The 22,395-nt window shown below is 41.3% G+C and overlaps 1 protein-coding gene across 1 annotated transcript in view; it reads right to left on the reverse strand.

Annotated features, from left to right (window-relative positions):
* LOC133130864 (C-Jun-amino-terminal kinase-interacting protein 1-like) overlaps positions 1-22,395 on the reverse strand; it is a 30,186-nt gene that overhangs the window by 3,808 nt on the left and 3,983 nt on the right. Inside the window, exons 3-9 of the mRNA XM_061245794.1 lie at positions 12,992-13,234; positions 9,159-9,237; positions 7,152-8,066; positions 3,169-3,244; positions 1,712-1,876; positions 931-1,048; positions 397-513 (exon numbers count right to left, since the gene is read on the reverse strand). Of these exons, the coding sequence (XP_061101778.1) occupies positions 397-513; positions 931-1,048; positions 1,712-1,876; positions 3,169-3,244; positions 7,152-8,066; positions 9,159-9,237; positions 12,992-13,234 (1,713 nt within the window). The remainder of the gene's footprint in view (positions 1-396; positions 514-930; positions 1,049-1,711; positions 1,877-3,168; positions 3,245-7,151; positions 8,067-9,158; positions 9,238-12,991; positions 13,235-22,395) is intronic.

The following is a 22,395-nucleotide window of genomic DNA, read 5'->3' on the forward strand; positions in this document are numbered from 1 at the left end:
GAATAGTTGGCAAAAGCTGTATATTACATAATTTTTCTTTGGTTTATTAGATCCTGAGAAATACAGGACTAGCAGTGGTAGAAACGGCAAAAAAGTTTATAATGATGAAAATCACACTACAACAATAATTATAAAATTAACTGGAATAACAATGACAGTCCTTGTTTTGATGATCAATCTCAGAGTGATTTATGAAACATAATCTAAGTAATTACTGGAAGGTATATACAGTGAGCTCCACAAAGTTTGGGAAAATACATATTTTTCTTGATTTGGCTCAGTACTCCACAATAGAAATGGCTAATATTTGGGATACTTGACAATACGAATCAGCTTCGATTTGAGTGGAAACTACAGCAATGTTATAAAATGTTTATAATTTAAGATGGCACTTACTCTGCTAAAACTGCTGTATTCATCTTGAACAGCAAGTTTCACGCCTTTCATACTGATTTCCAGTATGCAGGAGGAGGGAGGGTTGAACTGTACTGTCATTCTTCTATTAGTCGCAATCTGGAAGGATTAAAAGCCTTTTTTTAAAACACAAATAAATGACATACGTGTTTCACAAAAAGAGTTGTACTCCTTAAATGCTGAAACACATGCACGCATGCACAAACACACACACAGTTGTATTATGATTATAGAAAATACTATACTGCACTCCATTAACAACAAGTAATGATTTTATATGGAGCACAAAAAAGCTTCACAATATTCCTCTGGGGTAGTAAGAACAGTATAAGGGCCAATCCCACCCATCTCCATCTCTCACTCTCTCATCTCACTGACCCTCTCCTCACCTTTCTCTGTAATTCAGCCTTGCTGTTCCTCCATGTTTTCTCCCTCCTAGTTATTCTACCCTTTCTCCCCCAGCCATTTGCTGGTGCAGTGCAGTCTGGGTATTATAACATTGCCTTTTGTACCCACCTTTTGCATAGCGGCGCATAGAACATCATTCCCTTTGTGATACGGCACTTGAACAGAGCCCAGATATTTCAGCCGGAATGTGTCCACCCAGTCAGAGCTTTTCACTGAGGGAGCAATGCAACACAGCACAATTCAGCAGAGACCAGAAAAAACCTTTAAACAAAGTCATTTCACAGCTGCCATTACAGCATGTCAATATGAAAAAGAAATGTGTGTTCAGAGATACTGTTGCATACCTCTAGAGACTGTTGTGTGTGAAAATCCCAGGAGATCAGCAGTTACTGAGATACTCAAACCACCCTGCCTGGCGCCAACAATCATTCTAAGTCACTTAGATCACGTTTCCCATTCTGACATTTCGTCTGAACAGCAGCTGAATCTCTTGACCACATCTGCATGTTTTTATGCAATTAGTTGCTGCCACTTGATTGGCTGATTAAATATTAACGATTAACAAACTGGTGTATTGGTCTGCCAAATAAATTGCTCACTGAGTGTATATATTACATAAATTAATGCAATTGTAATACTTGTGTATTTTCACACAGTGCACATTCTTCCCCCCAGAGCCATAGGATGTAGCTCTGCTTCCCCCTCCTTATTTAATATCAGTCAGCTCTAACTTGCATTTCAGCTCGTCTGTAAAGTGATAACACTCTAATAACAATGCTGAAACTATGACAGAAACCAATTTTCTGTGGACACTGAGGTACCAGTAAGAACTCCAGGCAGTGAATTTGTGGGGGGGGGGAAGCAATTGTGTAGGGCTGTACCTTTGTATTGATCGGGGTCCTTGGTGACCTCAATGGCGTAGTAGGCAGGGAAGATTCCATGGGCACCTGTGCGCATGTTGTATCCCTCGTACCAAAAGTCCTCCGCCTGTACCTCTACCAACAATGGGTCATCCACGTCAAGCTCCAACTCATCGTCATGACGAGGGACAAATCTAGAACCACAAGGAACACGCTGTAAGGACTGGCGACAGGTATCATTGACAATATTGTACTTATCCATCTGAAACAGCAGCTATTCAAGTCTAATGGGTGAACAATTGGCCTTCTTTTGGCTAGCTCACTCTTTGTAAGAAATTTAAACCATGGAAAATAAATATGGAGAATAAACTGGAAACAATGATTGAATAATTCAATTTACATGTGTATTATCCTGGGAGCATGGAATATTAATCCCCAGAGACAGACAAATAATTCCAATATCAAACATATAGGACTCTGTGGTAATACTATCTTCACAGATAGCAGTTCCACAGATATCAGATTGTTGCTGGGGGCTCTTGTGTGCAGCAATCCTGCTAATGCACTGGTTCTTAGTGAATAATGTGCCCCAGAGTCTGCAATTCTACCTGTGCTACTGCCAACTGTGCCTGGCAGTCCCGAAGAGCCGATGCATATAATAATTGCCTATATCATTCATGACCCTAGAAAGACGGCTTTTATCAACGGTGGTCTAGAGAGTGCCTGTGGTCTGCTTGTGGAAATTGTGTAGTTCTCTGGTGCAATAGCTGCAACTAACAAATGGTTGTGCATGTTAAGTATTCAGATGTTTGAACTAGCCAGTGATGGTGGGATCGGATAGATTTACACCTCGGAGTGAGCATTCCTAACTGAGAAGCAAATAATAAAAGGAACATTTTGAAGTAATATAATATGTGTATTCCACACCCTGTCAACCTCTATACAGTGCAGTCCATAAGTATTTGGACTGTGGTACAATGTCTGTTTTTTTTGCTCTGTACTCATGCAAATAGTTGTTTTTGGTAAGCCTATTGTTTGGCCTATCTGTCAGACCTTTTTTTCTTAATTCCCAACATAAAATGGCTTCCTTGACTTTCATGTGCACAACTCTGGTCCTCAAGTTGACAAATGCCAATAACAATCAAAAGCCTAGAATCCAAACTAGATACTGAAAGCTTTCTTATACCTGCACTAAGGAAACGATTGAATACACTTGACTAATCAGAAACAGTTGAGAAGCCAACTGTCCAATTACTTTTGGTCCCCTAAATGGAGGAGGGGGGGCGCTATGCATATAAATGGATGTAACTTCTACACAGATTACCTGATATGGATGGTCTGCATTTTAACCTCAGTGTTTATTGTTTAATTTCAAATGCTGGAATACAGAATATCACTGTCCAAATACTTATGGACTGCACTGTGATACTAGTGTCTGTGTAGAGCACAGTTGAGTGAGTTATCTTAAGGGAACACAGTGTGCTACCTGAACACAGCTCGATGACTCTGATCTCGCTCCTCCCCGTTGATTACACAGGAGAACAGGCCAAAGGACTCTGCACCTGCAGGAGGGGTGAACGAGAGGTCACATTGTGTTGCCAAAAAATGATCACCCTCCAGAACGGACACTGACGCACCTAAACGACACATTTCCTAAATAAATGCAGTCTAAACCAGACGAGTGCCAGCCTACAACAAAATACATCTGTAATCTCTTGTGACAATCCTGCAATGTTCTTCCAGTTATGCATAGCTCTGAGTGGTAATGAAAACATCATTACATATTAGGAGCTAACAGAAAATATAAGATGTTGAAAATATTAGATATTTTTGTTTTACGGGTTATCAAGTTCCCTTTGCTGTAGAATCCTCTAATATGGCATTGATAAACAGTAATGTATGGACAGACTCGATTACTACACAAGCTAATAAGATTTTCAAATTCAAAACTCAGTGGTGAATTATGGTCACTTCAAAACCTGGAAGGAGTCCAGGCACAGTACAGGATTCATTTTTACAATGCGCTTTTATTCATCTCAGTGTATTTATTCACTCGGTCCACCCCTCCCCCATACACACGCACACACACCTACAGTACGAATCCCTTCCCCCCAGACAAGCCTATATTTGGCCTATGTTGAAAATGCGTGAGGTGCACATTTGCCACAACAAATTCCATGAGGTTATCTCAAGGTGACTCTCTTTCACAAACTGATTAATGGTCCAATGAAGGTCCACTTAACCAATCCTGTGCTCATCACTTTGTCAGAAACTCCTAATCAGTCTTTCTGTAGAATGCTCCATTCAGCCAAGACAGAAGCAATTATGAATAGTCTGAAAAGGGTGATATACTGTACAGTATATTGGAAAATCATGCACTACCTTTAATGAACACAAAAGCATGTATCAGTTTGAAATTGGCAGCACCTAAATTAGAATAATGTCTCATTATTCATGCAGTAAGACCAGTTTTGCATTTATTTATTATGCATTTAATATTTAATGCCATGAGTCATTGTACTGGAAGTACTGAATATAATAATGAATGACATTGTCAACACCTCTGTACTGGTGTGATTAACAGTAAAGCAATAGTGACTTTGTGATGTGTAAGACAAGTGAAAACTATCAAACACCATTTTAATGTACTTCCCTGAACCCTGAAATCCATTTCACTTAACTAAACTAGAACAGAATGTACATTAATGCATAACAATTATACCAGCACAATGACTGTTACGATGCCTACATTTATCAGTGCTTTCTCGTTGCCATTACAAGTCCATGGCGATTGATGCCACCTAGTTAAGATGGATGCCGTCCTGGCAGCCGCAGGTGCAGGAATGTGACAGCTGCTACACTACCTCCTGTGGGCTGGCACCTGCTTAGACAAGCATACACCTGTGCACCTGGACCCAGGTCATAGCCACCCTCTGCAAGCACAACTCAACAGCCCGCATGGAAATCCCAAATACCAGTGAACATTGCACAAAACATCACTTAAAGCACCATTTTAATACTCTCACAACACGCCATTGAAAAGGTCACTAGTAAAACAAATGTACACACTCTTAGGGGAAATGGGTTCTACATTATTCCCACTAAGGCAGTACTCAGAGATACTACTTTAATTTTCCTGTATTTATTTATCTGCAAAATCAATATCCATCTTACTGTACATAGCAGGCCTTTAAACAAACTGTAGTCATATCCACAGTGACCGCAGCAAGGACTTCTGCTGCTCACTCCTCAAATGGATTTTACCACATGACTGGAATTAGCATTTTCCACATCATAGACACTGAAAAAATCTCTCACTGATACTGGTAGCTAACTGGTGAGTAACTAGGACGCATAGCAGTAACCTGAGGAACACTGCAGATTGAAACTGCTCTAGCCTGGGTGAAGCCTTTCCTGCCCTGATGCTGCAAACTGCTCACACTCCTGGTCACTTACCTGGTCTGTAATGGACACATACATATATATAGTCTACCATATATTCTTCATGCCATTACAGTTTATAGTGTTTTTGTTTTCAGTAAAAGAAAAGAGGAAATATTTATGTTGCTACTTGGTAGCAGTTAAAGCTGCATTTGTATTATTCTCTGTCTTTCAGAAAGCTGAGAAAATGTTTTTAATGAGATGGGCTAGCACCTTGTTCACATGTTATTAACATTTTTTTATTTCTCTCAACAAAGTCAGAGCCCTTTAAAATATATATATATATAAATAAATAACATTGGTGTGTTTTTACTTAATCTTAGAGAATTTCAGAGAACCAAACAAGCTGCATTCGCAAGAATATGGGCCATTCCATGCCACCTCCAGGAGGATGCACCACAGCACCATATGTATGAAGGTAGGATAGTTGGAAGTGTTTTATAAACAAAACCCATGGAGTACCAAAGCTAATTATTTCTATAAAAGTTGATTAATGATGTAACTTCAACATATTCAAAGTGGTCGGGTGAAATATCCAACATGGGAATACATTTTCCAAAAATTGTCAAATTGAATATTCTATGGGTCAGATCTCAGCTAATAGTATTATCTTTACACAATGTTTTATCTTTACACAATGGAAAAGTGCTCTCGGATGACACTCATTTGTAGATAAAATTACACACAAAAGTATGTTTACTTTTGGAGATATGACCCCCCAAAATTGATTGCTTAGAGCCAAAGTTGATGCATGTTTTCTGAGCTGAGATATAAATTATACACACAAGAATATCCCTGCGTACTCTTGACCATGTCTGTATGCTTTTATGTATTTCATTGAAAGAGGAAAAAAACATTTACTGTGAGTCGAAACCTGCACAAACACGAAGCATCCATACATTTTTAAATGTACATGCGCATATTATGATGGTAGGCATAGAGCACAATGCCAAACAACACATAATAAGAGTCTGAAATGGCTGAATGCAGGAGGCTTCATGCCAGGACAGCGTCCCTAAACACAATCTAAAAACAGTCAATCACTGCTCCTGATAGTGACAGCCATTTCATGCCACTGTCAGAATGTGTTGCACCACTTACTGGGTACCACCAGTCAAAAAATAAATTAATAAACTATTATACACACAAGAATATCCCTGCATACAAATTTACAAAGATCTATTGTGTTTCTTTATATATATATCTATATATATATATACATGACATGACAATTATATATATATATATATATATATATCTATATATATAATATATATATATAAAATTGTCATGTTCATTGCTCACTGGGGTATGCTAATCATTGTTTCAGACAGGCATAAAATAATTTATGGAAGAATTCAACAGAGATATATTGGACATCATGACATTTACTGGAAAGTCACCACATAATTAAGTCATCACATATGATGATGTGATGTACTGTTTTCTTACTAGGAAGTCATATCCCCCAAAAATAAGGCCAGCTTCATTTAAATGCAGGTAAGGCCTGAACAATACAAATGGAAATATCTGCATAGTGGCACACGGGTTCCAATCAAAACCATCCTGTCACTCAGTGAGAGGACCCTGACTATAACACTTTCACAACTGTTATTAGACATGCTGAAATTTTGAAGAAAAACCTTTTAGCACCTTACACTATTATCTACTTCCCAGTCAGTGCTAGCTTTAAATATACTCCAGCTTTAAATTGCTGTTTCAAAACATAACTTGAGCTGGTCAAACCATGTCAAGCTGGGAGCTGGTCAACCAGCTACCAGATGTTTCAAAACCTTGTTTTTTTTCAGCAGGAATGAGAACTGAAGGAAGCATTTATCTCTCAATCTACCACTTCTAAGCAGCTTGTCCAAATGTATAACTAATGTCTGAGATACTGTTATAGGGATATAGAACATAATAAGAATAATTACGTTTGAAGCATGAGAAAATTAGATAATATTTCAAGCAACCCAAGCAGTAAAATCAGGTTAATATTGACCCAAATGGCAAAAGAGGTATTAGACTCACTGGAAGAGCGAGAGTGGCCATTCATGAAGACGTTGAGGAACTTGCGCGAGACGGGCAGGCCGGCTTCGGGGGTGGAGTCCTGCGACAGACAGGGGGCGTCCCGCCTCAAGCCCCCGCCCTCCTCCTCCTCCTCCTCGTACTCCTCTCCGATGGCCGACTCGTAGGGCGAGGAGACGCAGTTGTCGTAGACGGTGGCCGAGTCGCTGTCGTCGCTGTAGCCCTGGTAGCACTGCCTGAGGCTGACCAGCTCCAGCTGGGCGTGCTCGTCCACCACCAGCGTGTACTTCACCGAGTCGTAGGAGAGCCCGCTGGCCTCCGAGCTGAGGGAAGTCCTTGGGACGCAAGCCTCGGAGCGAACCTCCAACCCGACCCCGGCCCCAGCCCCAGCCCCGACCCCAGCTCCGGCCCCTCTCCCGCTCAGGTCCAGGGCCACCGTGGAGGGCGACGAGGGAGGGTACACCTCGTCCTCCTCGCTGATGGAAGGGTTAGTCCGGTCGGGGAGGGGCTGGTACGGCGGGGGCCCCTCGGCGTCGGAGCTTATGGACATGCGGTTGTTCTCCCCGCCCGCCTGAGACAGGAAGGGCTGGTCCTGCTCCACGGGGTCGGAGGTCCTCTGAACAGGGGTCAGGTAGATCTCCTCGGTGGGCTCCAGACGCACATCCGTGTGGTAGCGGATCCGCTCCCGGTGCGCCGTGCCCCCCGACGCCGCCTGGGCGGGGGACTGAGGGCCTCGGGCCGCGCCCGGGGGCTTGTCCTGCAGCTTGGAGCGCGTGCCCCCCGCGCTCTGCGTGGAAGAGGTCGCTCGGCGAGGGGCATCCGTGGAGGTGCCTTTGTCTTTGGTCTGCGTGCTGCCGGCGTGCTGCGACGTGTCCTCTTCGCTCAGGCAGGCGTGTTCGTGTGAGGGTGTCAGTTCCGCTGTCGTAGAAACACAGGAGCACGCACAAGCATATGCGCACAGCCATATGCACCCACACGCACACGCACACACACACAGAACCACGCATAGATTAAAAGTTAGGCCAAAACAGGGAACAGAAAGGATTATGACTCATACTACTGTACACCCGCACACTGATGTGTTGAAAGGAAGAAAATTATTTTAGCTTTCAAGGTAGAAAGCCCATTGATAATTCCTGAACATATATATTATATCATAAATATATTATATTTAATGTTATGTGGCTGATACTTTCATCCAAAGCGACTTACAGTTGATTAGACTAAGCATCATTCTTTCATTTGGTTTCCAAATGCTTACAGCACTGAATGTGGGGTACTGCATTGGCAATGTGGTTCATCTCTGTATATGTGTTCACTGTGGTAATGACACAAGTATGCATGAGGCTTCAACTGCCATTATGCAACAGATAATATGAATGCTTTCTTTTGTATTACCAATGATCGTGCATTACACATAACAAACAATTAATACATGTATCTTTCGCTGGATAACATGATCATTTACAATGAGATGGTTTCTCTGTTTCTCTGTAATATAATATTTCAATTAATTCAAATAATATGTATGCACAATTATCACTTCCTAAAATAAGGCACACTGTGTGTTTTGCTCACAAGTTTTGTGAACAGGGCAATGGAACTACAGTACGTGCTAACTAGCTATGCCCCAAGATCTACAGTATGTGGTGAACTGGTATGGCTAACAGTTCCACAAGTCATTTACACTACAGAGCTACAGAGCAGACGTATGCAGCACTGACACTTGTAATTTAATTTCCAGAGCCTTCCAAAGCCAGATACGTGTTTCCATGACAACTCAACCACAGAAGGACAGTAGGAAGAGAGGCACTGGTGGGATGTACCACACAGCGAATTCAAACATATTCCATTCTGTCAGCCGTGAGTGTGTGTGTCTGTGCGTGTGTGTGTGTGTGTATTCAACAAGAGGCTAAAGCACACACTGTCTCTCTGGTGACTCTTTTAAACAAAGGATGTGCAGCCAATGCAGAGGCAATGGTGGGAACCCGGAAATCATCCCACACTCACCTGTTTTCTGGGGGGAAGAGTGCCGGACCTTCTCCTGCCAGCTGTACTTCTTACCAAATGAGTTGTTGTTTAGCGTGTCCTATGATTCAATTAGAAAGGACGAGAGTGAAAGAGAGAGAGAGAGAGAGAGAGAGAGAGAGAGAGAGAGAGATCACGAGAGAGAAGGGGGGGGGGGGATACACAGCAAAGGGTTTATTCTGCTGAATGACCACAGCCTTTTGTATTGACCGCTTTGTGCACAGAGCACATTTAAAGGGAACATGAGCATTTTCCCTTCCAGAGGAGCGTTTTTCTCTTTCTCCGTCTCTCAGATACAGACACACACACACACACACACACACACACACACACCATCCTGGCCCTGTAAAAGGGAGATTGTTTAAAAGTGCAAGAGGCTGTTCAGCATGGGGGTCGACAACTTCCCTGTCCTGATTTCAGGACCCCTCCCCCCCTCCCTCGCAGGTTTGTTGCAGAGTGCTGCCAATCTACTGCCTCAACGAGGCAAGCTATACATGGGACCGGACAGTAAATTCCTGCATAGTAAATGCCATGAAACAAACAGGCTACTGAGCTTAAACAACTGAAACAGAATAACAACATTTTGCTTTGCTTGTGTGAATCTCGCACTAAGTCATTAGGTTTTCAGACAGACTATGCCACAGCACAGTGACAAGCTAGTTGCCAATGCTCGCTGATCTGCAGTCAGGAAGTGTTACACAGATCGATGTGCTGATATATGTCGCTTCCAAAAAAGGAGCCTTCTCCACACTGGCAGCAGGGATGCTGATATCTCATTGTCTGTGACGTCATTGTTCTCGCCCAACTCCAGTCTAACACTGACTCACTTCTGTGATGCATTTGGCAAAGATAGAGGTCCATCGCCATGGCAACAGTACAAATGCCGCTAAGGGAGTGACATGGGGAGGTGCTCCCATAATAGAAAATAACAAATATAGACTTTTTTTTAGGAACTAGGAATTTTTGTCATCTGTGGATATGTGTTTGTGTGTGTGTGTGTGTGTGTGTGTGAGAGAGAGAGAGAGAGAGAGAGAGAGAGAGAGGGAAAGTACAGTTTTATGTTAGCTTTTCCCCCCTTTTTTCCTCACAAATTGGAATACCCAGTCATGTTTACCACCTTACTCATTGCTGCACCCTATACTTAAAATTTGGTGAGTGCAGATAAATGATCACAAATGGCCACAGTTTGCAATGGCAGAGTACCAGAGAGTCTTTTGGGTCCATCTACACCCTGAAACAGTGCCTTCCCAACATGAGCTATCCAGCATTCCTATAAAAAAACACTAGACAATTTGCAAAAGTCAAAATGGCTGACAGACTTGTCATGGACATGCGAGTCCTTAATGCTGAGCTTATTGAGGGCAACATGAGTGCATGTTCAGAATAACAGCAAAATAGTATATCACTCAGGAACATTTATGCAAGGCTCTGGATCGGAGGAACAATTGAAAGTGTGAAAGAGGGTGTCCACCTTTAAGGTGGGGTGCAATGTTTAAACTGACCTGTGAGAAGAGAAAATAATGTTCTGATGAAGGCTGTTGAGGTCAAAACGTCAACCATTTTCATAGCTCAACAAATCATGTCATTTGTTTTTTGGAGCGTATAGTGAGTGTGCGAGTCTTTTCACACCTTGCAATAAAATAACATTAATGTGAACACGCACAACAGATGCTTAAATCATTGTGCCAGTTTAGGGAAAAAGACATCTGGTTGGCAACAGAGCAGAGCACAGGATATATTGAATATTTAATTTCATTGACTTGTGAAGTGGTTTGTTGGTTAACTGAGTTTTGCACTAAGTACTAAATTATTCCTGGTGCTTATGCACTTGGCATTGTTTACTACAATGGCTTTGTAAGTCACCTTGTACAAAAGTGTCTGCCATATGAATAAATGTATGTAAATATATGCATTTCAGCACCGAGAGTGTTCTTGGAAGTGAGACCTGAAGGCTGTTTAATAAGAGGAGCTGGGAGATCACAGACACCACCAGAGCCAAGAGCAGTCTACATGTGCAGAATTGACAGCAGTGAGATTAGGGATTAAACTGGAGACTCACTCGAGAACCACCATGAAGGCTGTATATAACTCCCTCTTCCTGCCCATCTAAACGAATCACGTCAACCTGGATATCATTGTTTAACCCCACATGGTTTAATATACCAATACATTGGGTATTAGTACATTAGACTAAGGCAACTATTACAGTAAATTGCTGGTCAGGATATAGTGTCTTACAAGGGAGAGAGGTTATGCTGGAGCTCTGCCTATGGACCCCACAGTACATTACAAGGGTGGTAAAGTATGAGATGATAATCATATTTTAAAAATCCATCAAGGTCCCAAATGTTGGAGATGTTCCACTGTCAGATTATATAGGAGTCAAGCATATGTCATTAATTTGCATAATTTCTAAGAACCTACTTAACCCTTGTGTTCGGTTTGGGTTGAATTGACCCATTTTAAACTCAGTAGAAGAGCAATGATACTTTTGAGAGATGTATTTCATAACCAGTGACTAAATTGAATAAATTTGGTTCTTGGTTTGTGTCTATATTTGTTCTTCATTTTACATTGGCTCAGGTGGCAGTCGTCTGGCAGTCAGAAGGTTGCCGGAGTCAGAAGGTTGCCGGTTCGATCCTGCCCTGGGTGTGTTGAAGTTCCTGATGAGCTGGTTGGTGCCTTGCATGGCAGCCATTCACCGTTGGTGTGTGAGTGTGTGGATGAATGGGTGAATGAGAAGCATATAAATTCCAACCATTTACCATTTTACATTTACCATTTTAGCATATTGTTATTAATCAAGGTACGACAATATATATTGAGGATTTCTGGATACGTTTTATTTCCGTATTGCTGTAAAATCCCAGGAGTGTCCTATTATATTTGACCCAGGCTAAAAGTTTCACATGTGGCAACAATAAGTAAACGGATCACAAGCGTTAATGGCATGAAAAATGTGTTCATCGAAGTAGAAAAAGCCCCCCCCCCCCCCCTTCCTTCTATGAGCTGAAGGGAATGCTTTTTCATTACTACTTCTCTACACAGAATCCACATTGAGATGTTACAGCAACCCACATAAGAGGATCCATATCTCAGTACAATATCAATAAGGGAATCAATAAGCCTTTTTACACCATCTGTGCTGGCCAACACAGCTGTTCTAACACTGTACGCATGCAACTGGATTCCACACAGTATTGGAGGTATTGGGCACTGGGCACTGTAAGTAACCTAGGGAGGTGTTCCTTCTCACCGAGACCTCCTTGTATGAGCCATCATTTCTGATGGCCACCCTGTTACAATGTACCCAGGCTGAATGACAAGTGTGTCCAGCTTCCAGAGCCTGTCTCGATCGGTCAACAGCAATCATACGCTCTGCGTAATCTTCGGCTGAATTAATTAGCTACGGCGTCACTCCGATCGCCACTGTCGTGACGCTATTTTCAGACTGGCGAGATGACAGGAACAGTCGAGGGAACATATGGCGCACACTCACAGAAAGCACAGATTGAGAGAAAAACAACGACCACAACGAGCCTTTTTTTTGTAAAAGCGCAAACACAGTCAATCGTGCACTGTCGCCCACGCAGAACATACCCCTACAAAGCTGTCTTATGGAGCCGAACATTTCAAAAATAGGACTGTCAATTTACTGTGTTCACTGGATTTTCAGTGGTCATATAAAGGGAGGTTCATTTATGTGTTGTACAGTTTACTAGCAGTCTGCATGCCAGATAAGAGACCTGTTGTTTTTCAGCCTTACACATGTACCAGGGACAGACAGCACTGAGGGAAGGGTTAATTGGGCTCACCTGAGTGCGGGGCACCTGTGGGAAGAGGTTAAGCGTGGTGGGTCTCTTGGGCCGGTAGGTATCCATGGTGACAGGAGGGGGTTCCTTCACAAGCGGTTTGGAGGTGGGCAACGCTGCTTCCTCGTCCTGAATGTCGTCCACGGCATCGATCAGGTCCAAATGGAGCATCTCCGTCTGCAGCTTGGTGGCCACGCTCCCCTCTGCCTTCCCTGGCCCGCTATTGGCTCCCCGCGTCACATGACTCTGGAAAGACAGGGCGACAGCGTTTCAGTGAAGGCAGAAGCTGGCTGCAGCCTTGGTGGGGGGATTGAGCCAGCCAATTGCAGCCTGGCTTTACAGGAGCCTGTAACCCTTTAATTGCTGGATGCTTTTGTTATTTTAAGTAGGGGCAGCTCGGAGAGAGGAGAGGCAGACATATTCACGGGATTTTTAATATTGGGTTTACTACTGTTTTTTTCCAGAGATCATAAGCTAAATCCTTTTCTTATTTTGATGGGCTGCATTTCAGACTAATATTCTGTTTCTCTGTATGTGCATATATGCATTTCTTCACTTACCTAATTCTGTCCAAAAGTCAATGTTTATTTCCAGTGAAATCAAATAACCAGATAAGCATTTTAAGGGTGTATATATATATATATGTAACAATAAAATAAAACAGTACCAGTCAGCAATAATCATGCTTTAACCTAATAATGGGGTTATTCAAAAGGTAGACACTTATAATTCAATGTTAGCCAGAAATCTGATTGTACTGAATAGACTGTATTCACAGTTACATAGGTTAACATGATATTATTATGATAATTTAAAATTAATTATTATCATTCAAGAGCTGTACCAAATTAACTGACATTGTCCTATAGGATGTACAGAACATGGACATGTTACTTGAAAATAACAAAACAATAACAATGACAGTAACAATAACAACAATAACATTCCTAAGAATATTTTTTACTGCCTTTTGGCTGGCTCACAAATACATGCTACCAGATCATTTTCATCACAAATGAAAACTGGCATTTAGACCTTACACCGCTAAAATACACACTAGTAATACCTTTCCTCCATAATCAAATATCTTCAGTGTTTATGGAAGATCTGGTGACAGTCATACAGCACACTCTTCCAATCACAGTGGTGGAGCCTATAAAGAGGTCTGGTTCCCTATATATCCCAACGTCTGACTCATAGCAAGCTCCAATCACGATGCCTCTTTGGCAAACAGTCAAAAACAGCCACAGGACAGCGAGTTCAGCATGTGCCTCTTTAACAGTGCCTGTGATTGGCTCTCCACCTGCCTGTAATTCCAGGTGACACCCGCCTTGGCTTGCTCTCTGCTCTGTGGAGTACTTATAAGTAGTAGAGAGTTGCGGTTAAGCTGATAAGTGACTTTACGCTGTACTAGCCCGGTCTCTGCTTCACCTCTCCCGGATAGAAGCACGGTCCAGTAAGAGCCATCACAGGGACAGCAAACCACCTAGAAACTGCAATTTCTTTAAAAAAAGACAATTATTAGGATGTGTAAATCAATATATACCTAAGAGACATTTAGCTATATCTCTGGAGAAAGGAATCCAAAAATAACGCCTGAACAAATAGCACCTGTGAGAATCACTACTTAAATGCCTTTTGGTTTTTCCAAAGATTTCATAGAATAAACAAATAAAAGCACAACAAAAAGCTAAAATCAGCTCTCTCCATGACAACTACGTACAATAATTACAGTCATTAAGCCCCAGATGACGGTTGAATGGGTGATGTGTACAGTGACGCAATGGCATACAGATCTACGCCAAGGGTAAAAAGAGGGTTTATTTTTGGGATCAGCTCAGATTAAGTGTGCTAATGCATGATGAGAGAATGTGATGAATGCTAATCCTATTCTATGGTATCATAATACACAAATGCTGAATTCGCATGCGTATTATCCACTCAAACATGAATCGCGGAATGTCAAAAATGCTTTCATTCCTTGAGGTGTATTGGAATTCCGCACTTTGATTTAATCACAAGACAAGTGTGATTTGTGTCATTTTCTTAACCTTGCCTTGTTGTGTGGTAAATTAATAATTCTTCCTTTTTTCTGAACCCATCATCTGATGATAAGCATAATCCGCTTCAAAAAATAAAAATTACCTCAAAGCCATACAAAGTATACTAGTGAATGCACCAAGAAAGTGTGGTCATTTGATAAAATACTGATCAATAAAAGGCTTTGGGGGGGGTAAGGCAATGTCACCCTTAACTACCTGTGTAATAGCTTTATTAATAAAAGAGACATAGAAAATCTCCAAAGCATCACACATGTACTGCTAATACGCTCCCCTCATGGAGTAACCTATAACCCCAGGTCTATTTTATGGTTCATTTTATGCTAGGTCTCTTTAAGAGATCTTACACTGTCGCTAGGCAACCCGGCTGGAGATGGGGTAGGGAGACACCACTGGAGGATTTCAGCGCTTGTGCTGACTGTTTTGCAGCCTCTTAAATGCCCCTGGGGTGACATCCATCCGACAGGTTTCAGAGCCCTTCAGCTGACATGCCATGGCCTGGGCCTACGTAATTAGGAACGGCAGACTGCATTGTATCGATCCACAAACTATCATAGCCCTGTGCTCACGCAGAATTAGCTACGCTTATCGTGATTACTAAGAGCTAAATTAAATTTGGTGATAAATGTAAAACAATATCATACAACAGATCATGTCATTGCAATCACTATTGTTATAATGGCTGAATCAAACGATAAACTGTTTGAATGAGCAGTGTGACTAGCGAATGACTCGTGCACACATTATCGTGGTCATGAGTGACACAAAGAAAGGTTGGACTACCCTCAGAGACAGAGACAGGATCTGCTTTTGTCAACTCACTGGCGTAGAGTGATACACGTGAATAAGCTTCAACAAATAGATTTTCTACGAGAATGGATTTAGTTCCTGACAAATAGCCCTCTTGCTGTGCATAACCGCTTGTGCATTTAATCAATGTCACATTATATCAGAGCTGCTACAGTCAAACATTTAGAATAATAGTATAGAGTATCTACTATGCAGACTCTGCTACATTAACACTATACAAACATTTTTGTTTAATAATGAAAAAAAAAAAGTTGATCTTATGTTGGAGGTTCTTCTGGGAAAAAAAAAACAAAAACAAAACTTTTAATGACAATAAATTCCCTGCAGTAAAGTGGCAGTCTAATTGAATGCTGTGCCTTCATAGTCATTACAATTTTTAATTTCTGTCCTGACACAAAAGCATTAACAGGATAGCCTAAGGTTGACCCACAGAGTGCAGACAACATCCTACCTTTTTTGTCACCAGGGAGTACATCCCATTAACCAATTATGTTCACCAACAGCATTCTATGAAATGGTGCTTCATCATAATGGGGGCATGGATCCTCTCTCAAGGCAGATGGCCCCACTCCGAATGAAGGGAGAGGAGGATTCTGCCTCCGCACATGCCCAGTACGCAGCGTGGTGAGGAATTACCTCACCACTGAGCTCAGCACCCCATGGGGAGTGAGAGAAACCTGACCTCATCATTTATTGACAAGCTCACAACAGCATCCCAGACTCCAGACTGGAAGTGATGTCTGCCCAGGGGAGGATGGGATTAGGGGATGAGGCAAGCCTACACAAGTGACAACAGTGACCAAAAAAGGTCTATTTTAAGTTAATTTAAGACACATGTCAGTTATAGAGGTTGGTTTGAATAATTGGTAATTGACAGTCTTTGTAAATTGATTGTATGGGTTTCACAGGCATGGATTAACCCTGAGAATGTATTACAAAGAAGAATTACAGACAGAGTAGGTTGAAAATTGATTGATTGTTTGATTTGAGGCAACAATTGACCGTGTTTAACTCTGCATATTGGGAAAGAACTGAACTTACTTCTTGACTAATATATGTATATTTACAATGCAGTCCATAAGTATTTGCACAATGACACACTTTTTGTTGTTTTGGCTCTGTACTCGAGCACATTGGATTTGAAATTAAAGAATGATGATCATTTTAAAGTGCAGACTGTTAGCTTTACCATGTAGACGTGGCTCAGGTAGTAAGAGCAGTCGTCTGGCAATCGGAGGGTTGCCGGTTCGATCCCCCGCCCGGGCTGTGTCGAAGTGTCCCTGAGCAAGACACCTAACCCCCAAATGCTCCTGACAAGCCGGTTGGGGCCTTGCATGGCAGCCAAACGCTGTCGGTGTGTGAGTATGTGTATGAATGGGTGAATGGAGAAGCATCAATTGTACAGCGCTTTGGATAAAGGCGCTATATAAATGCCTGCCATTTGCCATTTTAGAAATTGCCATTTTTATACTGGACAAATAAGTGTCCATGGTAGTAAAGCAGGACATCATGGGGTGGAAAAATCTGAATAAGATTAGAGACATTACCAAAACATTAACTGTATCAAAATCAACTGTTTGGCACTCTGTTAAGAAGGAAGAAAGCGCTGGTGAGCTCAACAATAGCAAACAACATGGCAGACCCCAGAGGACCACTACAGTTGATGACCAAAGAATACTTTCAATTGTGAAGAAAAACAACTTTCAACTGTTAAACAGATCAAGAAAACTCCATACGATGTACAGTAGGCATAGACATGTCAAAGACTAAAGTCTTGTTCACAATTGATGTTGGCTCCACTAGAAGTCACTCAAGTCAATAGAAAGCCATTGCAACAGAGAGTACAAGCTGCAGATTGATTTAAATCAGACTAAAGTAATTATGGTTCTAGGTCAAGCCAGAGGTGCTTTTGGCTGCTAGGTAGCTAGCTAAGCTAGAGCTTTAGTGAGCTTTTGCTAGCTTGCTAGTCTAACCTCCTGGTTGTTGCTTATCCAGAACACAGAACAAAGTATGTCTGCAATATGTACTTTGCCAAACTGCTTCAAGCAAACCTTGGTTGCGTAAGTACCCTTAAATTAAATCTACACAGTCTTAACTTTAACCTCATTATTAATTGTTTCATTCCACTTCCAATGTGATGGAATACAGAGCCAAAACCACAGAAATTGTCACTGTCAAAATACTTACAGTAGAAACTGCACTACATTTGGATACACTCACTGAGCACTTTATTTCTACATATTTTTTTACTAATTGGTCATCTGCTGCTGTAGCCTATCCACTTAGAAGTTTGATGTGTTGTGTGTTCAGACATGCTCTTCTACATACCACCATTTTTGACCAGCTCTGGCCCTTCTCATCTGACCTCTCTCATAAACAGAGAGGTTTTTGCCTGCAGAACTGCTGCTCACTGGATGTTTTGTTTTTTTCGCACCATTTTCGCACCACCCTGCCTGGCACCAACAATCATTCCACAGTCAAAGACACTTTTCAAGATCACATTTCTTCCCAATTCTGACATTTGGTCTGAATAACAACTGAACCTCTTGGTCATGTCGGCATGCTTTTATTCATTCAGATGCTGCCACTTGATTGGCTGATTAAATATTTGCATTAACAAGCTGGTGCAAGGTCTACCTAATAAAGTGCTTACTGAGTGTATATACTATACTATATACTTGGCCTTGAAGTGTATTACATGGAAAGCCTGTGCTTGTTATCAAAGATGCCTCTCATCATTTATAATGATAATGGATTCAAAATCAAAACACAGGCTAAGGAAGCCTATTTCCATGGCAACTAAATTCTGCCTACACAACACGTCATACGAAAGGCTGCTCACATTTAATAGGCACCAGTATTCATTCAATGTTCCTCTTTGACCACAGGAGTGCTCATAGGGTCTGTACACGTCATCTTGACTTATCGTGATCAGAACATACAACAAGCCCCTACTAGCTGTCAAAATGTATTGCAATGTCATAGGTTATAACCTGTACCTTTCTGTTGATTCAATAACGGAAGAAGACAGCCACAATAGTTTCAAAGCTGCAAACATTTCATCCCCCAGAGAAACATCATATACCAGTGTGCTAATTTTCACTTGAGAGACATGAGAAAGAGGGTTAGCCAATCAAAGCTTTTGTTAGATGGGTTTATGAACTCTCCAAACATTGTGATTTTAGAGATGCCAAAGATATCTCCAAAGTACATCCACAATAGCACAGTAATTGGTTTTGGCAAGATATCACTATTAAAAGTTACAACTGCAAGAAACACTGATGCTATGGCAGTTGAAAAGGCATGAAACCATGAGCTCATTAAAAGCCAAAAGAGCGAACTGCCATGTGCCAAGCAATTGGAAGAAGGCTTGATTCCCTCAGGGATGACGTGGCAGAGGCTACAGGAGAGGTGCAGATAAACAGAGAAAGTTACAAAGCAGAGATGAGATGGGTGACAGAAGAAAATGCGCTAGGTGTATTAAAAATCATAACCAGAGCACTGCCCAGCCAAAAATGTCGAAAATATAATACAAATCAGACATGCCAACATCGGGTGAGAGATGTTTTTGGGATCAGTCTTGATCAGTGGATCAATACCACCATGGAGGGTGATGATATCAATGGAAGGCAGAGTGCTTAATTTTAAAATCGACACCAGAGCAGATGTCACAGTAATATCAGAGGCAAGTTAAAGTAGCCTGAAAAATAAGCCACCACTTAACAAAACAACCACCGTACTCAGCAGTCCAGGAGGCACTTTGTAGTGCCAACTGAAAGCCAAGGCCCTCGTGAAGAAAAAGACATTCTAGATCGATGTTTATAAGGTAAATAGGAAGATAGCCAGCATACGCACATTTAGTAAGGGGCTGGGCTGAAAAGCGCAGCTCACTGATATGCCCCTTACATACCTTTATTACAGACAAGGTTTCAATCCTAGGGGATCTTCGTCAGGTCTAAAAAAACTTTTAAAACACTTTTTTGACCTGACAAAGATCCACTGGGATCAAAGTGCTGTCTGCAATAAAGGCGTGTAAGGAGCATATCATGGTGCAGGCTTCCTTCTCTTCATATAAGGTAAATGGGGCATGGGAGACAACCTTTTAGGATGGGGGGCAGCTACTGATTGTACTGATCAAGGGGATACATAATAGCGTCATGTAAGTGAGTGAGAGCGTGTTTGGTTCTGTAGGACAATTGAAGTTTGAGCAGTGTGAAATCAGCAGACCAACACAGCACAAAGGAAGCACCAAAGAGCATGTTTGTGCCTTTTTGTAGTCTGCTCTAAAAATGTGCAGCAATTCACATCAACAGATTTCAAAACATGCACTGAACAGTATGGCTTCAAACAACAACACTTCTCACAAGAAAATGGAGAAGCCAAGAGAGCTGTTCAGAAGGCAACGAGAATCATTGAACAGGATGACCCTTACATGGCTGTCCTCGCCTATCAAGTGATGGCAAGTGAGGCTACGGGCAATAGCCCATCAGTTGCTCATGGGCCACCAGCTGTGTACAATCCTGACTCTCTCCAAGAACCTGGACCCAAGATGGCCTGATCAGAGGTATGTGGCCGAGTCTTCTTGTATATTTTTATATCCTTGAGGTGCGAGAGTGAGGGACAATATTCTGGCTGTGTATTACTCACATTGAGATATGTGAGTCATCAAGACAGTTGCTATATTCACCTCGTGCCAGCTGATGCTTAGCCAATTGAACAGATTCTGCAAATCTATAAAGGGACCACCTGAAGACAAATGGTCAGACGGAAATTCCACATAATGTATTTTGTAGTAATATATGTAAATAAAATGCTTAAATTCATTACACACACTCATTATTCCAAAGTTTTTCATTGCCAATGTTCCAGTAGCAAAGCAGCCTTTATCAGGGCTTTAAAGTACATACACTACATACTGAAGTACATTATCTTGCATTAGTTTATCTCTTGTATAATAATTTGCTTCCAAGGTAAAGGAATGACCATCAGACTGCCATTCCATTTAAATGAAGACACATAGCCTTCACTATTTATCTTCTCAGTCTGAAGGCATGACATTCCAGTTACTGATTGCACTTACAGTGAGTTACACAAATGATTTCCAAACAAAAGACCAAACTGAGAATAAAGTAACCCAACCACTGTGAACGGGCTGAGTAATGGATGAGAAATCCTCCCCCATGGCACAGCATTGGTTGGGTTTTTGAAACTTGCGTGCAAAATTGCAATGCTGAGCACAGTTGATTCACTTCATTTGACTGCATTCTACAGGTGTGAAGCTAGGTCTTCTATGTTCCCATTCTGGTTGAGACTGGCATAGTGATATTGGTAAATCCGCGATTCCTCCACATTAATATTAATCTGATAGACATACCGTGTATACCTCTTCATTTTGTAAACAGATCTGGAATTTCAGTGATTTATATCAGCCCTCAATTACTGTATATAAGAATTGTTTGAGAGGTATCCTTAGCTGCTCTTCGTAGGATCAAATTTGTTTGTAATACAATTAACCACATTAAAAAGAAGTCCTACAATATGATTCAGTCAATGAAAAAAACTTTGATCGATCCAAGTCCTAGACTAAGTTACATTTTGAATTCTCCATTCTTCAGGATTCTCCATACAAAACTAAATTTAGTCCAGGACTAAGATTAATGTCTGTGAAACTGACCCACAGTGTATTAAAAATAGTACCTACTTCCTAATAAATTATTTAAAGAGATACCCAACATACTTTGGAAAAGCTACATTTGATCATTACTGCAATCTCAAAAGTGTAAATGTAGATTTCTAAAAATGAGACTGTAGACCAGAGTATTGAAGACAACATTTACCTGTGAGTACCTGGGAGTACTCACAATACACCAACCTCAATTCTATTTTATAAGGGGAAATCGATGTAGATCTGAAGTGAATTATGCATGGACACTGAAGCAGCTTCAGACATTGTTCATTACTTGAAATGGACTGCACTGCATGCATTAGCAATTTCATTCTGGTAATGATATGCTGATGTCAAATAAGTTTTACATCGAAGTCCAGTTTAGAAGAAAAATGAATAACATCCAAAAAAATAATAAATGACAGTTCAGAATTAGTTCATTAATGTATACATCTGTACAATTGATGCTTATCTAGCTTACTCAATGTATTTGAAGTTTTAGCTTGGTAAATGCAGGTAAATGAGAAGGGGTACAATCATAGACCGTAGAAACAAATTAAGCTAGTATCGGTGAAGCCACACATCCACTTTCCACTGGTTTGTGAAATGTGTTTTGACACTTAAGTTGAGTTTTCATGTACAGACATGGAGCCAGAGACTGCACAGTAGGGAAAAGTAGGACCCGTATATGGACATAAGTCTGGGTCCACTAAGTATATGAGATACAGTGATTCGACTGTGACACAAACTGTTCCTAATTCATCCACAAAATCTTAGCCTGCAGTGTATTGTTCAAAAAAACACAGTAACGTAACAAATCGGCACATGGAGAGACATTAGACAAAGAAAAATACCACTGCGCCTAAATTTTC

Source organism: Conger conger, chromosome 6 (assembly GCF_963514075.1).
Source record: "Conger conger chromosome 6, fConCon1.1, whole genome shotgun sequence".
In the NCBI taxonomy this organism is placed as follows: domain Eukaryota; kingdom Metazoa; phylum Chordata; class Actinopteri; order Anguilliformes; family Congridae; genus Conger; species Conger conger.